Genomic DNA, 24,096 nt, shown 5'->3' on the forward strand with positions numbered 1-24,096 from the left:
AAAATTTCTCATTTGAAGATCAATTTTGTAATTTTCATAGAGTAAGATTTAAAAAAAAATTTAGTTAGGACTTCCCTGGTGGTCCAGTGGCTAAGGCTCTGAGCTCCCAATGCAGGGAGCACAGGTTCAATCCTTGGTCAGGGAACTAGATCCTACATGTCACAACTAAAGATCCCACATGCCACAACAAAGATCAAGGATGCTGCATGCTGCAACTAACGTAAGACCTGGTGCAGCCAAATATAAATATATTTAAAGATTAGTTAATAAACAGAATCTTTTATTTAACATCATGATCATGGAAACAATACAGTACAACAGAATAATGTGCCTTTAATGGTCTCAGGCAAATTAGGAAAGAAGAGAAGAGGATTTAAAATGTAAACAATACTGAATGAAAGCCAAATGACATCATAACATGTTTTACAGACAAAGGTTTCACAGAATTTTTAATAGAGAACTTCGTGGAAGAAGCTGAGTGTTCACACAGTATACAGTAGTATAGGCATGTTATGATAAATCATATCACATATTCACTTTATGTAGGAAAGAATTACATACTCCCCACCTTTGCAGTATTAACTTCCCAACTAGGGGGAGTAGTTAGAATGAAATGAATGATTACTTTTTATAAAAAGGTTTAAGAACTACTATACTGAGATGAATTTCAAATTGGCTCAACAAAATAACAGACAGGTATTCTAAAAACTAGCTGTTTATTATTAAGAGAGAAAAAGTGACAGAAATTATCTAATATTAATAAAACAATATTATCTACCTCATTAAACTAGTGTTGTGTTGATTCTGTAGCCTTGTATGTAGTAATTTATAAATTTATTTTAATTTTATAGTGGTATAAGAACTATGAGCATAAGGACATTATACATGGTTTTATTAATATACATATTAAGTAATATTATAATATAAATAATTGAAGTCAATATCAGGGGTTTAGGAGAATTATTTCCCTTAAAAGAGATCTGAACCTTACTCAAGTTTGGGAAATCCTGGGCTGTTCAATTAAACCAAACTTTAGCTTGGTATACAAGACCTTCTGTGATCTGGCCCCACATAATACCACAGCTTCATTTCCTGTCACTCTTCTACTCAAATCTGAGGTCCTCTCAACACTATAGCTTCCATGTTTTTGCTCTAGATGTTGCCACCACCCAGAACATCCACATAAATCTACTCAGTTAAAATAACCAACATCACAGTTTAGGATTTTGCAGGCCTTAGAATTTTACTCCTCCCAGAATGACAAGTAAGGATTACTTACTCAAGCCAATAAAAGGATTCAGTATATCTAACATCTCTAGCATCTCTAGCATATATGCATGAGGGATTCTCCCCCATCATGAAATACTGGACTGGAAACCCACTAGGTCACAAATGATAGGCAACAGGGTCCCACTAAGCCAGAGAAGCCAGAACCAACAGTCCAGCTACGATGGCACTTTCTTACTAGGACAGGCCTAGACAGACTGGAAGAATGGTCACTCCCAGTCATTCCAAAAAGCTTCTCAGGTGTGATGTTTTATAAATATGGGCTTTTGATCAGACGAAGTGATAAATAACTTTGGTCTACATTGGTAATAACCTTTCTGGCATGAATGTCAGGAAAATTTTAAGGTGATGCAGGCTGTGTTTATTTTTCATTCAAAATAATTCACTTATTGAATTCCACAAGGGAAAAATATGTACTCTTAAAGCATAAATTATACCCATTATTGACGCAAGACAACCAATGAGAAAAACCAACACTGCCCTTCAGCTCCTAAAATGTTTTTTTCTGAGTATATTTGAGAGATAACAATACCAAAGCATGTTTTTAAATTCTCATCCTAAAATTAGATCTAGGTGGATGACACATGGCTTCCAGCTGGTAGGTCACTGTAAAGAAAAAGAAAGAAAAGAAAATTCCTCCTTGAGGCAGTCTAAGTTTATATTGCTCAGGGATTCAGAAACAGCTTGAAATCGATACTTCTTTTATCTCTTATTTGTTTGTGGGTTTCTCATGGTTCTAATCAAACTTCAGGTTTAAAATACTTATGTAAAAAAAAAAAACCCACTTACCTCATGTATTTTTTAAATTTCTTGATTTTTACCTATGCTGCATTATTCTAGATTCTATCATCAGGAAATCAAAGACAAATTTTTTTCAAGTTTTCTTCTTATAGATTTACTCTATTTACCTAAAGCAGTGTTTCCCAAAAATATTCATGGAGTACTAGTTCTGAAGACAGTCTGAGAAAAAGAAATTCCCGAAAGTTAACTACATATGGGAAATCATATACATGATATTTTCAAGTCACATTAACATTTTAGTTAAATACTCTGAGAAATCCTACAGTAATAATACCTGATTCTCCTTGTTTAATTCATCATTTCTCAGAGTTATTTGAACTTGAACAAAGAAAAATAATTTTTCAGAAAAGCACTGAACATCCCACAGAACTAGAGTTCTGCAGAAAATGCTTTGAGAAATGATGGTCCAAAGTCATCTTTTTAAAAAAGAAAAAATAAGTAAATAAACTTCCTAAAGGGGAAAGAAGTCTCAAAAGATGAAGAGTGATGCTGAGGAGAATGGAGGGATTGTCCTTGTCAGCATTCAGCTGAGTGAAGCTAAGAGGAAACATTCTTCCGCTCATGGGAACTGGGGTTGGTTCAGTCAACTCAAACATTTTAAGTCCAGAAGATTCCGTGCAGGCTGAAGCAACCTGAATAACCTTAAGACGTCGAGGATAACAATAGCAACTACTCTTACTGCCACTTTCACTGTTTCTTGCTGCTCCAATTCATTAGCTGGTTAGGACAGGACAGGCAGTGTATACATATTATCTCCAGCCACATAAAACTCCTGCATGACAGGTTTTATCCTCTCAACCTTAGAGAGGAGGCACAGAGAGGGTGACATGATTCAAATAGGATTTGGTCTTAGACCTTTCTTACTATCTCATACTAACTAGCCTGAAAAGCTTCTTCCCTGAAGCAACATCTCCCTTGGTTCTCCTAGCCACTGAAGACACTCCCTAGAGCTTTCCCTAACAGAAATCACTCTAGAATAACAAGTGAAATCACTGATGACTTTGGCCCATGTACCCATATGTCTGGCTTCTACCAGGAACCAAATATTTTCACATTCTTAATCTGACAAGACCGTGATCACCTAGACATGGCATGGTATTTTGAAATTACTTCCTAAGGCTCTTTAAGAATCAAACAAGAAAATTAATCTTAACACTCAAAGGCAAACTTGAACACCTACTGAGGCCAAGGAGGTAACATAAGTGAGGGGAGCTGGTCAGGAATAAGACAATAGTTGGTGACTATAAGACTATAAGACACTCTGATGATCTAGAGAGAATATTCTTCATCCAAAGAGTTAACCACTTTGCAGGTCTGGCAGAAAGCATTGTGTATAGTAAAAATGTGAGCCCAGTATTGCTTGATCTTATTTTTCAAATGAGGCCAGAAACACAGTTTTTACATGAAATCTCCCAATTTTTAAAATGTTAACAACTAACAGATTTCCTAAAAACACCAGCGGGTCCAAAAGCAACATGAATTTGCAGGCAGATTGGTCATGACCTTACAAATCAACTTCTGCTGAAAACCCTGCCATCTCCCCTCCACCCACTCCTCCTCCAATCCAAACTGCTTCTGACACATTCAAAAAGTCAAAAGTTAAGACTTGCCAATACAGAAAGTGAAAGTGAAGTCGCTCAGTCGTGTCCAACTCTTTGCGACCCCATGGACTGTAGCCTACCAGGCTCCTCTGTCCATGGGATTTTCCAGGCAATAGTACTGGAGTGGATTGCCATTTCCTTCTCCAGGGGATCCTCCCGACCCAGGGATCAAACCTGGGTCTCCCTCATTGTAGACAGGTGCTTTGCCAGTACAGAAGTCATATATAAAACCTCTGAGTCTGAAGTTGATTATGTAAAAGAAGATGCCCCCTGCCATTTTCTGGGGAAAGATGACAGCAGGGTTAAAACAAGTGTGTGTGCTACTTGAAGGAAACAGCAGGCATTCTGTGCCTTTCCTATGGTGCCCTATATGCCAGAGTGATTCTAAAGTATGAGGAGGCCATTAGCACTGCTCCACTGACCAAATTTTTTTTCTTCCTCCTCTCCAAACTGGTTTGTCAGATGACTCTTGGAGACCAGGTTCAGGTCTAGTTAGGGCACCGGGAAGGGTAGTCCTCTATGAGATCCTGTTGTCACTGGGGGGTGTTTGTTAGAGAGATGGCTATTGACACCTGACACCGGAATTACTCAAAGCTAGGGTGTGAGGTGTGGCCTATGGTCTTTTAAAATCAACATCATCACTAAGTCCCTAGAGAAGAGCCAAGGAGAGGAAGATGGAACAAGGTTGGCTCCATGGGGAAGGATTCCTCCTCTGCCTCATCCTCTACCTGCTGCTCCAAGGTAAGATGGGATAAGAACAAGAGCACAGCATCCATATAAAGTCTGGGGAACACAGACCCAGGCTAATTCTTTTTATTTCTAGTTAACAAATGGGTGTTCCATTTTGGAAAAAATGGAAATTCATGACACTGACAGTTTGGTATAGCACTTTCTAGGGTCCTAACAGTTAGCTGACTTTTCCCTTAAGCTACTTCTCCACTCCCCATGCTTCCATGGGCCTCTCTCCTTTCTCCATGTCATTCTCTTTCCAGGCATATAATCTACCCCACGGTTTCTAGGTATCAACTGTTGTTGAGAGAAGAAAATTCTTCCTTATTTCTCTTTGTTGTTGTTATTTAGTCCCTCAGTCATGTCCAACTCTTTTATGACCCCATGGACTGTAGCCCACCAGGCTCCTCCGTCTGTGGGATTCTCTAGGCAAGAATACTGGAGTGGATTGCCATTCCCTTCTCCAGGGGATCTTCCCAAATCAGGGATGGGACCTGAGTGCCCAGATCTCCTGCATTGGCAGGTAGATTCTTTATTGCTGAGCCACTGGGGAAGCCTTATTTCTCTTAAGCAAATGAAAAGGAAAGATGCCAAGGGAATTGAGGTAGATGAAAAGTTCTATTGTGACTTTTCAGTAAACTTTTCAGTGTAATTTCCCAGTCTAGAGTAATTTCTTGTTCATTATTGAGATTAAGCAATGAGGTATAGCACAAAATTAGAGACAGACAAAAACAGACTCGACCAGGAGATCCTACCACATACATTCTCTGTTTCTGCCCCACAAAGTATGATTAGAAAAGGATTGGGTATAAGAGGTGTATCAAGGAACTGTTTATAAGATAGTCTCAGTGGTGATGAGTCCTGAGTTTTAGAAGAGAACACTCACAGTACAACGCAAAGACATATAATCATTAAATTGAAAACTGAGTTCCTTCCTTAAGGTCCCACGGATGGATTTCTCACTGCTGCTGCTGCTGCTGCTGCTGTTAAGTCACTTCAGTTGTGTCCAACTCTGTGCGACCCTATAGACGGAAGCCCACCAGGCTTCTCCGTCCCTGGGATTCTCCAGGCAAGAACACTGGAGTGGGTTGCCATTTCCTTCTCTAATACATGAAAGTGAAAAGTGAAAGGGAAGTCACTCAGTCGTGTCCAACTCTTAGCGACCCCATGGACTGCAACCTACCAGGCTCCTCCATCCATGGGATTTTCCAGGCAAGAGCACTGGAGTGGGGTGCCATTGCCTTCTCCGGATTTCTCACTACCCACCTGATTATTTCCCTCATTATTAATTCATGACCACCTATGCTCTGTTCATATAGTGAAGAGGAGAACTGTGATTGCAAAATTTGTCAGTGACATTCACCCAAATGGCTCAAGGACAGAGGTTTGTGTTGAGATTGTTAAGAATATAGCAGGACACTAAAAAGTGGTGCTCAGGGCTGAGTTTGCATATACATGTAGACAAGTTTTGCATGGAGAGAGAGAGAATGGAATTGAGAATGGAGCTCTGACTCAGCTCACCTTATCAACTTCCACCATTTGCCTACTACTCCAGCCTAACCCATACTGCCTAGTCCAAGCAGTAGGAGTCTACCTGCTTCTTCCATAACCCCTGTTGTCTCTCTGTGCAGAAACATTCCCCAAACCGCAGCCCTGGCACTCTTCTCACAGTCTCTGCTCTCTACAGGGAGAGGAGATACATTCACCATCAATTGCTCAGGCTTTGACCAGCATGGGGTGGATCCTGCTGCCTTCCAAGCAGCGTTCGCCAGAAAGGCCTTCCGTCCAGCCACCAATGTCAGCATCCCCATTCGTGTTAACATCTCCTTCACTCTGTCTGCCATCCTGGAAGTAGTAAGTCCTGACCCAACTCTGTAATGATGAGCAGTGGGTGCACTGACTGGATTTTGTTTTTTTTTTTTTTTTGATTTTGTAAGTTAAGAGCTCAGTCTATGGGATAGGGAGGCATGACAGGGAATGCTACAATGATACAATGCAGATAAAAGCTCTCCCTTTTGGGGGATACACCACAAGAAACATAAACCCAATGGACTACTCTCATGCTGGTGTTTTCACTTGCATTTCTCATGTACACTGGATTATATGACCTACATTTTTTAGTGGTTTATGATTAAAAATCATACTTGCCATACAGAACAGCCTTGTAAATGATTAAGAGGTGGGTGGTGTCATTGGATTTCACTTCATTAAGTTAGTAATCTCAGATGAAAACTGTTTTTCCAGGATGCACAGCTTCAATTGATGACATCATTCCTGTGGCTAAATATGGTATGATGGACTCAGTTTCCCCTTTGCCATAGTACCTCCCTTTTTCCACTGCAAGGTCCAATTTTGAGGATTAAAATGGATAAATCTGAGAATATCCACAAATTAAACAAGTTCAAACATAGCCAGACCAATAATGAAAATATAAAATTTTCTGATTTATTTTGCCAGTTTAAGGAGGGCAGAGACAGGGCTCAGGAAGCAAGTGGCACAAACCAAGATCATGGAAGCCAGTACTTCAGTGGCTCCATCCCAGGGAACCCAAAGCCAAGCTCCAGGTCTCCCCAGAGAGCACTGAGGAAGAAGTGAAAGTACAGATTTGTCAGTGACAGTGTGACAGTTGTCACCAGAGGTGCGGTGGGAGAGCAAAGAAACGAGTAAAGAAAGGAATGGAGAGTGCAAGAGACACAGGAAGACTAAAGCCAGTTCCCATCTCCTGTTTATCCCATACCATGGTGTTCTCTAGATCTGGTACAATCCGTTCATCACCTGGAACCCAGAGGAATGCGGGGGCATCAGGAAGCTGGGCATGGCAACTGAGAACCTGTGGCTTCCAGATATCTTCATTGAGGAGCTGTGAGTGTCAGAGCTGAAAAAAGCAAGAAGGAGACCACATTTCTAGGGAAGAGCATGATGTAACCAATGGGGGCCAAGCACAGACTCAACCAGAAAGGAGCAGCATCTGAAACCCTCAGAACACAGAGATAGGTAGAAGGGCGAGGTCAGATGAGTGGGGCTGGAGCACAGAAATGGGCAACTTGGGAGAGGATGAGGGCCAGGTCTGATGGGGAGCCCACAGCTTTTACCTCTCTGTCCTTTTCACACTCAGGATGGATACAGATCAGACCCCGCCAGGTCTCATGGCTTACATCAACAGTAATGGTCACATCAAATACAGTAAGCCAATGCGGGTAACCAGCATCTGCAACCTGGACATCTTCTATTTCCCCTTTGATGAACAGAACTGCACCCTCACCTTCAGCTCTTTCGTCTACACAGGTGAGTGAGAATCACATGCTGAAAGAGAAAGAAAGGGTTTGAGAAGAAGAGAACAGAAAGCTTGGATGAGTGAGTGAATCTCACTGAAAGGGGTGTGGAATCTAAGTGGTAAGGAATCCAACAGTCTGGGCCAAGGGGTTGGGAGGCTTGGGGGAGGCTGAATTACCTGGGTCTCCTTTGCAGTGGAAAAGATGGTCCTGGGCATGGAGCAGGATGTGCAGGAGATTTTGGAAACATCACAGAACATCATTTGGAACAAGGGGGAGTGGGTACTTCAGGGTATCCATCAAATGATGAAGATGACTGCGGGCACCAATGGCTATGACCAAATCGTCTTCTATGTGAGTTTGGGGGCCCTGGGTGGGATCTTCTTCTACATGCATAGCTCATGTCCTCCACCAGAATGTAAGCTCTCCCACAAGAAAACATGCTCCATGGAGGCAGAGGTTGCTATCACTCTTTTCATTGAAAAATCTTCCGTACCTAAAACAGTACCTGGCACTCAGGAAATGTTGATTGAATGGATCCTCCCTGAGGAAGAAACAAAGCTCCCACAGCAGTGATTTACAACGAGCATGAACCTCCACTCCATGTCCCCCACTCCCTCATCAGCTGCCAGGGCGATTAGAACTTTTGGGAGGACAGGAATTTTTATATTTATTTTTAAAAAGAGGTGATGGAAAAGTTATGAAACACTGTCTTAGGGATATTATGATTCCAAATCCTGGTGATCCCAAAATGTCTGCTCTGTCTTGCTTTCTCTCCCACTGGTTTTAAACATCCACCAGCAAAGGCACTAGAGATTACACCTTGACGAGGAAAGCAAGCAGAAATACAATGCACGCAATACCTAAAAATTTGGTCCCTCAATTCTGCTGAGAGCACATTGGTAGGAATAAAAAAATTAGGTGGAGAAAATTGACACATGGGCCAAGAAGGAATGAAACATGTTTCAAACGGTAAGCAGCATGGTAGAATTAAACCATGGGAAGACGATGTGGTGATTAAGATGACTTTGCTGGAGAGGGAGAACAGAGAAAGGGACTTGAGGTAACATTTCCTTACTAGAAAGTTTGATCTGGGACAAATCTAAATTCTTTCTCTTACCTGGATTGGCAGCCTCCCAGCCTTCTCCTCAATTGCCTCCCTCTCCCCTCCCCACCAGGTGGCCATCAGGCGCAGGCCCACCCTCTATGTCATAAACCTCCTGGTGCCCAGCAGCTTTCTGGTTGCCATCGATGCCCTCAGCTTCTACCTGCCGGCAGAAAGCGAGAACCGTGCCTCATTCAAGATGACACTCTTGCTGGGCTACAGCGTCTTCCTGCTCATGATGAATGATTTACTCCCCTCCAGTAGCACCTCCCTCATCAGTATGGCCCCTTCCACCTTTAGGAGAAGAAAAGTAGGGTGGGGCATGGCATGAGGGAACAGACCAATGAAACAGGTCAGAGTGAAAAGAGATCCTAGAAAAGGCCTCTTTTCTGGGGAAAGAGAAAATAAGAAGTCCTGGCTGGTGCCTCTGGCCCTCAGGCAGGCCCAACTTCCCTCCAGGTGTCTACTTTGCCCTGTGTCTGTCCCTGATGGTGCTCAGCCTGCTGGAGACCATCTTCATCAACTACCTGCTGCACCTGGCCACCACCCAGCCCCCACCCATGCCTCGTTGGCTCCACTCCCTGCTTCTACACTGCACCAGCCCAAGGACATGCTGCCCCGCTGTGCCCTGGAAGGGAAACATGGACCTTGCCCACCTGCCTGGTGAGGGATGTCAGCACTGCTCATGCTTCCTCTTCCATCACCTCCGCTTCTCTGCTCCCACCTCCTTCCCTCCCCACATAACTCCCCAGCTGACCTTGGAGGCCCACAGCTGAGTCTGTCTTGACGTAGGTGTGAAGGAGCCCATGGAGTTGGTGGGAAAGGTGCCACATCCCAGACAGACAGAGCTAAATGGGTGCCCTGGCTCAGCGAGGAACCAGCAGGAAGACAAAGCTCAGAAGCTGCACTTGGTCCATCTGTGGGTGCGGTTAAGCCACATGATGGACACCCTGCTCTTCCGTCTCTACCTGCTCTTCATGGCCACCTCCGTTGTCACAGTTATTATTCTCTGGAACACCTAGGCAGATACCTACCTGCGAGTCCCAGGCCACAGCTTCTCTTGCCCCCTGAAACCACCCAGGCTGTCATCCCCGCCCAAATCCCACCTTACAGCTCTGGCAACCACCTTGTTTTCGTCCCAGTTCCTCTGCAGTTTCAGACCAGATCTGGATGGTTTCCTAAGCTCTCCCAAGTCAAGTCCTTGCTCTGGCATGCCATCAGCCACCCTCAGCCCTCCGGTGAGTCCTGCCTTTCTGGCTCCTTAGGATTCAGGTTCTTCGAATACTTCCTTGATCGAATTTCCTCCAATAAACCCCATTTGCAGAAAGCATTGGCTCTTCTCTGCATTATATTGTAGTTTGAAAACCTTGAGGTTGAGAGACTTCTTGTAGAAACTTCTCACTACTAAAGTAAGAAGGATTTTCTTTTTTTTTTTTTTTTCAACTCTAGTAAACAACATGTGAAAGCAGGGAAATGGTAGAGAGGGGGCCAAAATCTATTATGAGGAATTAAAATACGGACTAACCTGCTAAATCCAGTTATCCTGGATTTAAGCTTCTGCAATTAATGATGTGCCAGAACCAGGCAGCCCTTGTTTATAGAGTGAAGCCTTTTGTCACAGCCTGACATGTGACTCATTCATCATTAAGGACTAAGAGTGTTAACATAATCCCAAATTCTGCTAACTGCCTGTGCTGCAATCAGAGTTGATCTGTCCTTAATCATGCTAAGAAAAGAACACTGGGCTAAGGAAAGCACATTTGAAAATGGCATCTGCTTTACTTAGGAGTAACACAAATGACCCCACATGAACTGGAAAATTTCCCTTCCAAGCACTTGCCTTTTCATTTTGAAAGTTGTGTCTTGACCCATTATTTACAATAGCTTTTTTTTTGGAAACATTATTATTGCCTGCGGCAGGTCTTTTAGTTGCAGCATACAAACTCTTAGTTGTGATATGTGGGATCTAGTTCCCTGACCAGGGAGTGCAGTCTCAGCCACTGGATCACCTGGGAAGTCCCCTCCAATAGCTTCTTAGGGGAAGTGGAGACCCCACTGTATTGCTCTACACCAGAGCTGTAGTATGATTTGCTGGACAGCAGGTTCAGAAAAGCACATATTTGGGAGCAACTTAATTACAACTTGAACACAATCTTTCATTTTTAGCAAGCATTTATTTTCTTTAGTTTATTCTACTACTTTCTATTGAACCCTAAATTTCCCAGGTCAGCAGTTCAGTTCAGTTCAGTCGCTCAGTCGTATCCACCTTTTTGTAACCCCATGAATCCCAGCACACCAGACCTCCCTGTCCATCACCAACTCCCGGAGTTCACCCAGACTCACGTCCATTGAGTCGGTGATGCCATCCAGCCATCTCATCCTCTGTCATCCCCTTCTCCTCCTGCCCCCAATCCCTCCCAGCATCAGAGTCTTTTCCAATGAGTCAACTCTTCACATGAGGTGGCCAAGGTACTGGAGTTTCAGCTTTAGCATCAGTCCTTCCAATGAACACCCAGGACTGATCTCCTTCAGAATGGACTGGTTGGATCTCCTTGCAGTCCAAGGGACTCTCAAGAGTCTTCTCCAACACCACAGTTCAAAAGCATCAATTCTTCGGTGCTCAGCCTTCCTCACAGTCCAACTCTCAATCCATATATGACCACTGGAAAAACCATAGCCTTGACTAGACAGACGTTTGTTGGCAAAGTAATGTCTCTGCTTTTCAATATGCTATCTAGGTTGGTCATAACTTTTCTTCCAAGGAGTAAGCGTCTTTTTAATTTCATGGCTGCAGTCACCATCTGCAGTGATTTTGGAGCCCCCAAAAATAAAGTCTGACGCCATTTCCACTGTTTCCCCATCTATTTCCCATGAACTGATGGGACCGGATGCCATGATCTTCGTTTTCTGAATGTTGAGCTTTAAGCCAACTTTTTCACTCTCCTCTTTCACTTTCATCAACAGGCTTTTGAGTTCCTCTTCACTTTCTGCCATAAGGGTGGTGTCATCTGAGGTTATTGATATTTCTCCCGGCAATCTTGATTCCAGCTTGTATATATCATATAATAATATACGTAATGGAATACTACTCAGCTAAAAAAAAAGAATGAAATTCTGCCATTTGCAACAACATGAATGGACCTAGAGGGCATTATATTTAGTGAAATACATCAGACAGAGAAAGACAAATACTGCATCTTATCTTTACATGTGAAATTTAAAAAATAAAAAAATGAATGTAACAAAACAGAAACAGATTCACAGATATGGAAAACACACTAGTAGTTGCCAGTAGGGAGAGGAAAGAGTGGAGGAGCCAAATAGGTGTAGGGGATTAAGAAGTTCAAACTATCATGTATAAAATAAATAAGCAACAAGGATATACTGCACAGCACAGAGAATATAGTCAATATTTTATAATGTTTTAAATGGAGTATAATCTTTCAAAATATTGAATTACTATGTTGTACAACTGAAACTAATATAATATTGTAAATCAGCTAAATTTCAATTTAAAAAACATTTATTGACTACTTACTGCTATATGTTATATACTGGGGGGCCAAAACAATGTTTCCTTCTCTCCATGAGGTTACAGAGCAGGAGGAGAGACATACATGTAAGGAAATGTTTCCAGTTTAAGAGTCACAACAGTATCCAGGAGCACATGTGCACATGTGTATGTGGGCATCTGTGTGTGTGTGTTTAATTGACAAGAAGAGAGAAAGAAGAGACACTGAGGCAGGCTTCACCAAAGACTGGATGCTTGAATTGAGCTGAATCTTTAAGAATTTATTAGTAGGACCAGAGATCAATAGTAGAAGGTGTATTTTAGGTCAAGGGAATGTGGAAGAGTAAAATCACATACTGAGTGTTGGGGTGCTATTTAGGATGCAGTGTTTCTCCCTGTGTAGTCCAAGATCCACCTGCATTAGAATCAGTTGTGGATCTACTTTAAAATGTCGATTCCTGAGCACTACCAATTGTAATTCTGATTCAGGGCTATGATTCTGATTTAGGGCCAGAGTGGTAAGGGTAAAAGCACATTAAGTAATTCTGATACATATTAAAGATAAGAACGAGTCTTTTGTAACATAAAATGCAAGGCAACATGATGGAAGGATGGGTGGGACCTAAGTCAGGGAGTTCTTTACATCATGCTAAGGGGGCGGGATTTCATCCTATAGGTCAGTTTTCTAAGTGTGGTCCCAGGAGGAATAGCTGCAGCAGCACCTGGGAAACTTGTTGAAAATACGAATTTTCAGACTCAGCAATCTTAACATAACTGCTACAGACAATGGGAGCCACTGAAAGATTTCAAGTATAAGAAAGATATGATCAGCTCTGCATTTCAAATACACAGCCTACACAGTGGAGGATAATTTAGAAAAAGCCAGACTAGGAGTGACGCCACTAGGTGTGAAGCCTGGGGGCTTTGATGCTGCTATACAGTCTCCAGAGAGATTCTTCACCTTGGCATTCTATCTTCCTCAAGGCTGGATTGTGCTGCATGAGGCCATCCTCCCAAACAAGAGGCAGCTAGAGGATGACAAAAATGCTTTTCCAGGTGAGGAGGCCCATTGCTAAGCTGCAACTCAAGTTTGGGAAACCCCAGGCGAACGCAAGGATTTCTAGAAACACCCACACCTTAAGTTGATGGTATCCTCCAACTGATCCAAGACTATACCCCAAACAGGAATTCTAACTGGCCCCAGACTTGTCCAAGGAAGCAGCTAAAGCCCAAATTCAGGGCCTCTTTTTTAGGGGCCATGGCCGAGTGCCCAGGAATTCAAAGATACTGAACCCAAGATGGAGATTCCAAAGATGCCCAGAGAAAGCTGAGAGTGGAGGAAGTCCTCACCCTCCCACGATGACCCCTGAGTCAGCTAAGAGTTTCTGAACCATCTCCTAGTCATGAGTGACCAACAAAGCCCACAGCTTGGCTTAGGAGAGACATGTATCAGAGCTAAAATGGGAGTCTTAGAGACTTCCCAGGATATTCTAGAGAATGTTGCTGCTGCTGCTGCTGCTAAGTTGCTTCAGTCATGTCCAATTCTGTGCGACCCCTGAGATGGCAGCCCATCAGGCTTCCCCGTCCCTGGGATTCTCCAGGCAAGAACACTGGAGTGGGTTGTCATTTCCTTCTCCAATGCATGAAAGTGAAAAGTGAAAGTGAAGTCGCTCAGTTGTGTCCAACTCTGAGCAACCCCATGGACTGCAGCCTACCAGGCTCCTCCGTCCATGGGATTTTCCAGGCAAGAGTACTGGAGCGGGGTGCCATTGCCTTCTCCCAGAGAATGTTGGAGACAGCTATTTCTAATGGCCTCAGAAAATGACAATCTAGCTACTGAAGTTCTGTTTAAATATGGCTACCTTTCCCCATCTGAGAGCCTACTGGAGAAGGGAAGGAGGAGGCAGGCATATGCAGGACGGGGATCCAAACCACATTGGTAACAAGGAACTCCGTGCTAGCATGAACTCTGAGAGCTAACCTAAGCCAGTATGTCTCCTAGACAAGAATTCCAGGTGCTTAATAATTTATCTGAGATGGAGGACTGGCCAATGTGAAAAGCACCTTTTACAAGTAAAGAATTCTGAAGGTAGAAAGAGACCCAGTGTTCATGATGAAAAACTATGTGATTCTTATATGGCTTGTTATAAACCATAAGCACTAGAAAACCTGAAACCCTGGTTATTTTAAGTACTATCATTTTTATTGCTTTATTTGAAAATGTTTTCTAGTTCATCATTTTAGGTATTTTTATAAAAGATGATCAGTGGTTAATAACAAAATTTATATTTTCCTCAAGTGTGTTTATCTTCTAAAATATGATCAGAAAATACAAGATCCCATTGCCATCTGTCTATTTACTTGGCTCCATTTCTTTTTTTCCACATACTCCTATCCAGTATCTGCACTGTAGGAATGTTGGGGGATGACATAAAATTAGACATATTAGGTTGGTGCAAAAGTAATTGCATTGCTGGACTTTGCTGTTTGATACTGGAATACATTCTTAAATAAATGTGGCTATGTTATACACCATTTTAATGTACATTTCTCACTTTATGTTTCTTTGCTAGTGACTTATTACTTACTGTTTATTTTACATTTATTTTAGACTAGGGAGATGACGTTAGACTAAAAGCAAATTTGAGTGATTTTCTTATTTGAGTTCAAGACAGGTTGTGAAACAGCAAAGACAACTTGTAACATCAGCAATGCATTTGGCCCAGGAACTGCTAACGAACATACAGTGCAATGGTGGTTCAAGAGGTTTTGCAAGGGAGAGCAGAGCCTTGAAGGTGAGGAGCACAGTGACCAGCCCCTGGAAGTTGATAGCAACCAACTGAGAGGATCATCAAAGCCGATCCTCTTACACATAAAGAATTGAGACACAAGAAGCTGCTGAAGAACTCCACATCAACCATTCTATGGTCATTCGGCATTTGAAGCAAATTGGAAAGGTAAAAAACTTGATAAGTGAGTGTCTCCTGAGCTGACTGAAAATCACAACAATCGTTATTTTGAAGTGTTGTGTTCTCTTATTGTACATAACAACAATGAACGCTTTCTTGATCAGATTGTGATATGCGATGAAAAGTGGATGTTATATGACAACTGGCAATGACGAGCTCAGTGGCTGGACTGAGAAGCTCCGAAACGACTCCCAAAGCCAAACTTACACCAACAAAAGGGTCCTGGTCACTGTTTGGTGGTCTGCTGCCGGACTGATCCCCTACAGCTTTCTGAATCCTGGCAAAACCATTACATCTGAGAAGTACGCTCAGCAAATCGATGAGATGCACCAAAAACTGCAACACCTGCAGCCAGCATTGGTCAACAGAAAGGGCCCAATTCTCCACAATAATGCCCAACTGCACGTTGCACAACCAACATTTCAAAAGTTGAGTGAACGGGGCTACAAAGTTTTGCCTCATCCGCCATATTCACCTGACCTCTTGCCAACCAATTACCAGATCTTCACACATCTTAACAACTTTTTGCAGGGAAAACACTTCCATAACCAGTAGGAGGCAGAAAATTCTTTCCAAGAGTTCGATGAATCCAGAAACATGGATTTTTATGCTACAGGAATAAACAAACATTTCTTATTGGCAAAAATGTGTTGATTGTAATGGTTCCTAATTTGATTAATAAAGATGTGTTTGAGCCTAGTTATAACGATTTAAAATTAACGGTCCAAAACCACAGTTACATTTGCATCAGCCTAATACAATGCCTGGCATACAATAGAGTACTCAATATGTTAGTTATCACCTGCAGCAACAGCAGCAGCAGGAGAAATAATAGTCCCTGAGATCTCCAGATCCCAGAGTTGAAACTCCGATTCTCCAGGTCAGAAGCAAGCCTGTGCCTCAGTGCTTTATTCTCCTGCCTCTATCACTTCCATCTCCTGACAGCTATGTCTACTTCTGAGTCCAATCAGAACTTAGGTCCCATTTTTCAGCCAACTTTATTAAAAACAAGGTATGTATCAACTATCTTCAGCCACTTGCAGCACGGCTTGAAGTTAACCCTCCTTTCCTAGTTCCAGGGCCTGTGAGTATAGCCTACCTGTGGAACTCAAGTGTCCCTTGACAGCCAGCCCTTCACTCTTGGCCAGTCCAGGAGCCCAGCACCCCACAGGTGTGTCTATGTAGATACAAACACAGTAGTACTTTGGTCCTATATGACATGATGGCCCAATCCCTTGGCCAAGTTTCCAAAGAAGGGAAGCAATGACTTACAGAGCTGGTAGGACTGAAAGACTACAGACATTTCAAACTTTAAACAAAAGACATTGCAGCCTTCTGTTCTATATTTTCCCACTTTGGGCCCCCAAAGTGGGACATTCCTGCCTTCCTTAGCCGTTTCTATTTTGGACTGTCATGATCTTACATTCTGAACAAAGTTTCTTTTGTACTCTAGGTCTGACTCTTCATCCCTTCTGCAAGAAAACATTTTCAAGTCTTTCTGGAAATGTGACTTAAGATACTTAACATAACAATGTTCCAATTCACTCATTTGGTTAAATTGTACTTTTTATAAAGATGTGACATAAGACATAACATTGACACAGGCCGTTAATATTGATGGTAGCTGGATTACTAGTTTATGATAATGTATATCACTATTGACAACACAAAAATGTTAAAAACAGATCTGTTAACTTAGTTTTGTGACATCTGTTATCATGGAATCAATACATAGAGTAAAACTTGTATAGAAAACATTAGTCTGGGGGAGAACGAATCAGGGAGGCAGAAAGACTGGAAGGAGGAAATCTAGCTAGGGGATGTTGGAAAAATATAAACAATAGATAATGAAGCTATGAATAAAGATTGATAATTTGGTATTTTCAATTATTCTTAATAAATATGTAACCAAATCACTAAATATTGTCACCTTTCCAAATCTGCAGATTCCCTGGCTTTAGAAAAGTAATAATTCTTATTTCACCAGTCCACACTCTCTCATTAAAGTGAGTTATTTTGTTATTGATCTCAGTATAGAGCTGCCAAACAGGATACTTTTCCCTTAGTCTTGGCCCAACTTCCTCCCTGTCTGGAGCTCAGAAGGCATTCATGGACAGGGGCAAAGCAGGAAACTGCTGTGACCTCTCTGGCCATAGCCTCTCACCAGGGAGTGGTCAGTTGTCATGAGCAGTATTCAAAACCAGGAACCAAGGTATGGATGGAGCTCCTTTAAGCATCAGGGTTTGGGGGCTACTGGCAAGTCCCCAGAGGAGAGTCCAGAAGAAGAGGATGGAAGGAAGGTGGCCCGCTGTGAGGGGATTCCTCCTCTGTCTCACTGTCAACCTTCTGCTTCTAGGTAAGATGGGGCAAGAACAGAGAAGACCAGAGTGTGGTTCTGAAGCATATATAGGAACTTTCTTCTAGCACGTGAAGGACATTAGAATTAACAAGTTAAATATTTCTTCCATAATGTCAGTGTCTTGATTTCCTTTTGGTGACAGATAGAAAGATATTCCACTGCTCAGGACACAGAGCTCTCCTCACTCCCTGCCTGCATAGGGATCTCATTTCACTACCTTTCCAAATCTGCCTTTTCTTGTCCTCCAGTGCCCTTTCCACCACACCTTCATCCTAACCTCCCTACCTCCTTTGATATGATGTCTATGAAAAGAGTAGCCCTGAAAGAGTAAGTAAAATATCAAGGGAGGATAGGAATCAATCTGAGGTAGAAGAAAACACATACTTTGCCTCCACGGGGAAATACTTGTTCCCAGTCTGGGTAGGTACCTTAAATATTATGGAAAGATATAGAGAAAGAGAGAAGGCAGGGGAAAAAAAGATTAAAAAAAAAAAAAGGAAACGGAGCAAAGATTCTGCTCAGGTACTACCCAAATAGCTCCCTGGCCATGGCCAAGAACAAAGATCCACATAGGGCTTACTATGATTGGCTCAGTGATATGGCCTAATGATCCCAGTGCTAGAAATAAGTCCTAAGCTATCTGAGATGACTAAATCTGAGAAGGGCAAAATAAGCTAAAGCACCAAAATAAGCACATATTCAGAATACCTACTTCGTGTTTCCCGTATCTGCCTAGTAAGTAAGCGCAGTTGATTATCTATCTTATCTTCTTGATAAATTAACTCTGTCTTAGGTAAACAGAAGTCCCTGAAAATGAGGATGAGAAATCATTAGAGCAGATTTATAAATGACCTTGAGTACAAGTCCAAGGGCAGTGCTAGGTGGTACTAGTAGGTAGATCCAAGAGACTTATGATGGGTGCACCACAGGCCTTCTTGAAGTGGCTGCCATTACATCAAGGATGAGTTTGCATACAGATTTGGGCAGATTTTGCATGAGGATGAACAATGAGAATAGATACTGACTCAGCTCACCACATCCATTTCCACCATTTGCCTACCAGATCAGCCCATCCTCTCCAGCCCTGGCAGGAAGGATTTTGACCTTAAGAAGTCTTGGCCCAAGAAGGAGGAGGGCTCACCCACTCCTCCCAGTGAGTCCTCTGTTTTCTCTCTCTGCAGAGAGGCTCCCATCCTAGTAATGGAGGCTCTCTCTCACAGGGTCTCTGCTGGCTTCAGGAAGAGGCAACATTTTCACCATCAGTTGCTCAGGATTTGACCAGCATGGGGTAGATCCTGCTGCCTTCCAAGCATTGTTTGATTTAAAGGTCTTCTGTCCAGCTACCAAGGTCAGCATTCCCACTCAAGTCAACATATCTTTCATCTGTCTGCCATCCTGGAAGTGATGAGACCTGATCCCCACTTTCTGTTGCTTCTAATAGGGGATAATAATCCTCTGCCCTCTCAGCCCAACATTGTATTGGTCTAGTGGTGAGCAACAGGTACTATGAATGGATTCTGGAGCAATTAGAGGGTTTTCCTATGGGATGGGGAGACACAGAGAAGAAGGCTGCAGCGACATTTTTTCAGGAAGGATTTATCCTTGAGTCCTGACCTTTCTGGAAAGTTCCAGAAAGAAGTGATCTTTATGTCAATTAAAACCTGAATTGATGTTCATTGCAGCACTATTTACAATAGCTAGGAGATGGAAGCAACATAGATGTCCATCAACAGACGAATGGATAAAGAAGTTGTTGTACATATATACAATGGAATATTACTCAGCCATAAAAAGCATTGCATTTGAGTCAGTTCTAATGAAGCAGATGAACCAAGAGCTTATTATACAGAGTGAAGTAAGTCAGAAAGAGAAAAACCAATATAATGTATTAACACATATACATGGAGTCTAGAAAGATGGTATTGTTGAAACTATTTGCAGAGCAGCAAAGGAGACGCAGACATAGACAACAAACTTGTGGACACAGTGGGGAAAGGAGAGGAAGTGATGAATTGAGAGATTAACACTGAAACATACACATTACCACGTGTAAAACAGATAGCCGGTGGGAATATGCTATATGATACAAGGACTCAAACCCAATGCTCTGTGACAGCCTAGAGGGATGGGATGTTGTGGGAGGTGGGAAGGAGGTTCAAGAGGGAAGGGGACATATGTATACCTGTGGAAGATTCATGTTGATTTATGGCAGAAACTAACACAATATTGTAAAGCAATTATCCTCCAACTGAAAAAATAAAAACAAAAAAAACAAAAAAATTAAGACCTTTCTTTAAAAAAAAACAAACAAACCTAAATTGTTCCTAGATACAAGGGGAGACAATAAGGAAAAGATAGATCAGCATCTAAAATGATGCCTGCTCCAATAAATTAGTAAATATTTATAAGAATATGTAGTGGGCATGGGCCAAATCTTTTTGTACTAATAAGCCTGGATGGGAATTTCTTTACCAGGATGCACAGCTCCGGCTTCTGACATCATTCCTGTGGATTACTACGGTAAAGCAGATCAACTCTCCCCCCTTTCCCACTACCAATTATAAGTTTAAATTTTAAGAGTGACTTAAAGGTTTTCCAGACCTCTACCCAATGTATAAATTGTTCCTGGACCAAATAAGTTCATCTAGAACTGGTCCAGGAGACACAAATCTCCCTGGGCAGCTTAGGAAGATAGAACTCGTAACCCAAGAAAATGGCCAAGTGTTTGCAGACCAATGCACTGGTACAACCCTGGGTCCAAGTGGTTTTGGGCTGTATTTAATGTCTGCCTAGAAAAAAGGCCATTAAGGGGTATTTTGCCAATGCTGCTGCTGCTAAGTCGCTTCAGTCATGTCCGACTCTGTGCAACCCCATAAACGGCAGCCCACCAGGCTCCTCCGTCCCTGGGATTCCCTAGACAAGAATACTGGAGTGGGTTATCATTTCCTTCTCCATTGCCAATGATACTTGGCTAATAAAGAAGGGGAGATAGGGTGTGGTCATTAGGGACCTCAGTGGGAATAAGAGTATCAGAGTTTAAAGACTACTTCCCTGGTGGTCCAGTGGTTAAGACTCTGTGCTTCCACTGCAGGGGACACGGGTTTGATCCCTGGTATGGGAAAATTTTGCCTGCCATTTAGTATGGCCAAAAAGAAAGAGAAGAAGAAAGGGAAGGGCTGGAGTGGCTCCACCATCACTCACCTCTGCTTCTACTGACCTGGCTGTAGATGTGGGACTACACATCTAGCCTTTCATTAGCTAGAACACAGTAGAGTGCATCAGCAACAACAGACTCACTGTATCAGCTGAGAACCTGTGGCTTCCAGATATCAGCATCGAGGAATCGTGTATATCCGGGTCAGGGAAAGCCAGCATGAAGCCCATCTGAAAAGAGCAACCAAGGGTCAGTGCAGGGCACAGGGACACCAGCAGATTCAGATCAGGGCACAGTCTCAATGAGTTGACTCTCACAAAACACTATGAGCAGAAGAGACGAGAGAGAGTGACCTTAAAGAAATAGCCCCAAGAGTGAGCACAGTAGGAGACCTGGGAAGGGAGGGAGACGAGCTGATGAAGGCACCCACAGCGCCTCTCTCTCTCTGCTTCTCACAAGCAGTGTGGATGTGGGTCAGGTACCTCCAGGTCTCATTACATATCTCAGCAGCCAAGGTCGAATTATAGTACCACAGGCCAATGAGGGTGACCAGTACCTATAACCCAGACACCTTCTACTTTCCTTTTGACCAACAGACCTGCCTGCTCACCTTCAGTCCCCTCCTCTACACAGGTGAGTGAGACACATTGTGGCAGCCATTTAAGGTTCAGAGGAAGATATATCAGTGATGCAGGCATTATTTAGGGAGGTTTTAGATCAGTGCTTCTCAACTCTGGCTGCCCACTGAATCTTTTTAAAAATACCAATAACTATGCATTACTCCAGAAACTCCAAGTTAATTGTTCCAATGGGGTTCTACTACTGTGATTTCTTTCTATCTCGCCAGGTGACACTAATGTGCAGACAGGATTAAGAACTACTGCTTTAATTTCTCAATAAAGTTTAAAAAATAAACAAAAACTACTGCTTTACCTTAGATAGCCCTTCCACCAAATGAATCTAACCTGACCCTGACCTGCTGCACATGTATAATTTTTAGCTCAAGCCTGTTAACATTAACAGCCAATACACTTTAACCAGTAATTAATGTAACTGAAGCTACCAGGTGTCCTATGGAAGAATCAGATAAATAAATCATTATAACTGGCATGCATGTAATTATAAAAATACTGAGCTGTTCAAGATTTATTCCACTGAAACAACACATAGAATTGGGGAATTGAGAAGAAAAATAGGAAAGACTCCCAAAATTCTTTTTATTTATTTTATTGACTTATTTTTGGCTGCGCTGGGTCTTCGTTGCTGCACGCAGGCTTTCTCTCTAGTTGCAGAGTGGGGGCTACTCTCTAGTTGCGGAGCATGGGCTCTAGGGTACATGTAGCTCTAGTTGTGCTACAGGCTTAGTTGCCCCAAGGCATGTGGGATCTTAGTTCCCCTTAGACAACGAAGGGGACACTAGGGATCAAACCTGTGTCCCCTGCATTGGCAGGCAGATTCTTAACCACTGGACCACCAAGAAAGTCCCTCCAAAAATTTCTTGACTCATGTTTGAGTCATAACTAATCTTCCCATAACTTTGACTCTAACAACGAAAAAAAAAAAAACCTCCTAATGCTGCAGCCCACATGTATATGAATTTCTGGTCCTATGACCCACTTCTGAGAAAACCTAGATGCCTACTTTAAAAGGACAGAGAGGAGAATCTGTGGAAGAAGCTCAGTGGGGGAGGAATTGAATCTTGTGGGCAGGAGACTTGAGGACTCTCTGGACTGAGCTACCCTGGCCTACTTGCAGTGGACAGCATGCTCCTGGACAAGGAATTGTGGGTGATAACAGATATACCTTGAAATGTCACTCAGACCCAGGGGGAGTGGGAGCTTCTGAACACCAGCAAGGCCACCCCAAAGATGTTGATGGACAGCAACCTATATGACCAACTCATTTCCTATGTAAGTCCAGGGGCCCCTGTTTGACTTACAAGTTGCTCTTGATTTTCCTCTTAATCTAAGGCCCTTTAGGATGTAAAAATAATTCTAAGGAGTTGAGCACCTGCTCCTCATTCCACTTTCTATCCTAACTGCCCTCAAGAAGGATCCCCAATGCATTTGCCCTGAAGACAGGAGGAGCAGCTGGACTTTTATAAAAATGGATGGTCCTGTCCAATGGTCCAAAGAGCCCCATTTTCCCACAAAAGTCTATAATTGTGTTCCCAGAAAGTGGGACATAAGGGGAAATTAGACAATGAAATTGGTGGCACTTCTGAACAGGGCACAATTCAATGCATCTATTACCCAGAGAGGTCAACCCATGACCAGCCTAATTGGACATCAGCAAAGAATGAATAATCAAATATAGAGTTGAGCCCTCTGGCATCAGTTATTTGCCACATTCTCCACACTCCTTCCTACCAGATGGCCAACAGGTGCAGGCCCAGCCTCTTCATCTTAAACCTCCTGGTGCCCAGTAGCTTTCCGCTCACCATTGACGCCCTCAGCTTTTACCTGACAGCAGGAAATAAGAACTTTGCCTCACCACAATGAGGTACCATTTCATGCCAGTCAGAATGGCTGCTATCCAAAAGTCTACAAGCAATAAATGCTGGAGAGGATGTGGAGAAAAGGGAACCTTCTTACACTGTTGGTGGGAATGCAAACTAGCACAGCCACTAGTGAGAACAGTGTGGAGGTTCCTTAAAAAACTGGAAATGGAACTGCCATCCATTCAGTTCAGTTCAGTTGCTCAGTCATGTCCGACTCTTTACGACCCCATGAATTGCAGCACGCCAGGCCTCCCTGTCCATCACCAACTCCCAGAGTTCACTCAAACTCACGTCCATTGAGTCGGTGATGCCATCCAGCCATCTCATCCTCTGTCGTCCCCTTCTCCTCCTGCCCCCAACCCCTCCCAGCATCAGGGTCTTTTCCAATGAGTCAACTCTTCGCATGAGGTGGCCAAAGTATTGGAGTTTCAGCTTTAGCATCAGTCCTTCCAATGAACACCCAGGACTGATCTCCCTTAGGATGGACTGGTTGGATCTCCTTGCAATCCAGGGGACTCTCAAGAGTCTTCTCCAACACCACAGTTCAAAAGCACCAATTCTTCAGCACTCAGCTTTCTTCACAGTCCAACGCTCACATCCATACATGACCACTGGAAAAACCATAGCCTTGACTAGACAGACCTTTGTGGGCAAAGTAACATCTCTGCTTTTGAATATGCTATCTAGGTTGGTCATAACTTTCCTTCCAAGGAGTAAGCATCTTTTAATTTCATGGCTGCAATCACCATCTGCAGTGATTTTGGAGCCCCAGAAAATAAAGTCTGACACTGTTTCCACTGTTTCTCCA

The 24,096-nt window shown here is 42.8% G+C and overlaps 1 protein-coding gene and 1 pseudogene across 1 annotated transcript; both read left to right on the top strand.

Moving 5' to 3' along the window:
* The first annotated feature begins 4,186 nt into the window (after positions 1–4,186).
* On the top strand, positions 4,187–10,102 carry LOC105000015 (5-hydroxytryptamine receptor 3C-like). Its single transcript, XM_010855681.1, has 9 exons — positions 4,187–4,430; positions 6,106–6,272; positions 6,663–6,707; positions 7,171–7,280; positions 7,534–7,703; positions 7,887–8,044; positions 8,869–9,073; positions 9,255–9,458; positions 9,588–10,102. Exons 1-9 carry the CDS (start codon positions 4,364–4,366, stop codon positions 9,815–9,817), a joined length of 1,356 nt encoding a protein of 451 aa, XP_010853983.1. The 5' UTR covers positions 4,187–4,363; the 3' UTR covers positions 9,818–10,102.
* A 7,184-nt stretch (positions 10,103–17,286) lies between these two features.
* The window catches only part of LOC105000040, an 8,543-nt pseudogene continuing 1,733 nt past the window's right edge, over positions 17,287–24,096 (top strand).

Source organism: Bison bison, unplaced genomic scaffold (assembly GCF_000754665.1).
Source record: "Bison bison bison isolate TAMUID 2011002044 unplaced genomic scaffold, Bison_UMD1.0 scf7180017864367, whole genome shotgun sequence".
Classification (NCBI taxonomy): Eukaryota; Metazoa; Chordata; class Mammalia; order Artiodactyla; family Bovidae; genus Bison; species Bison bison.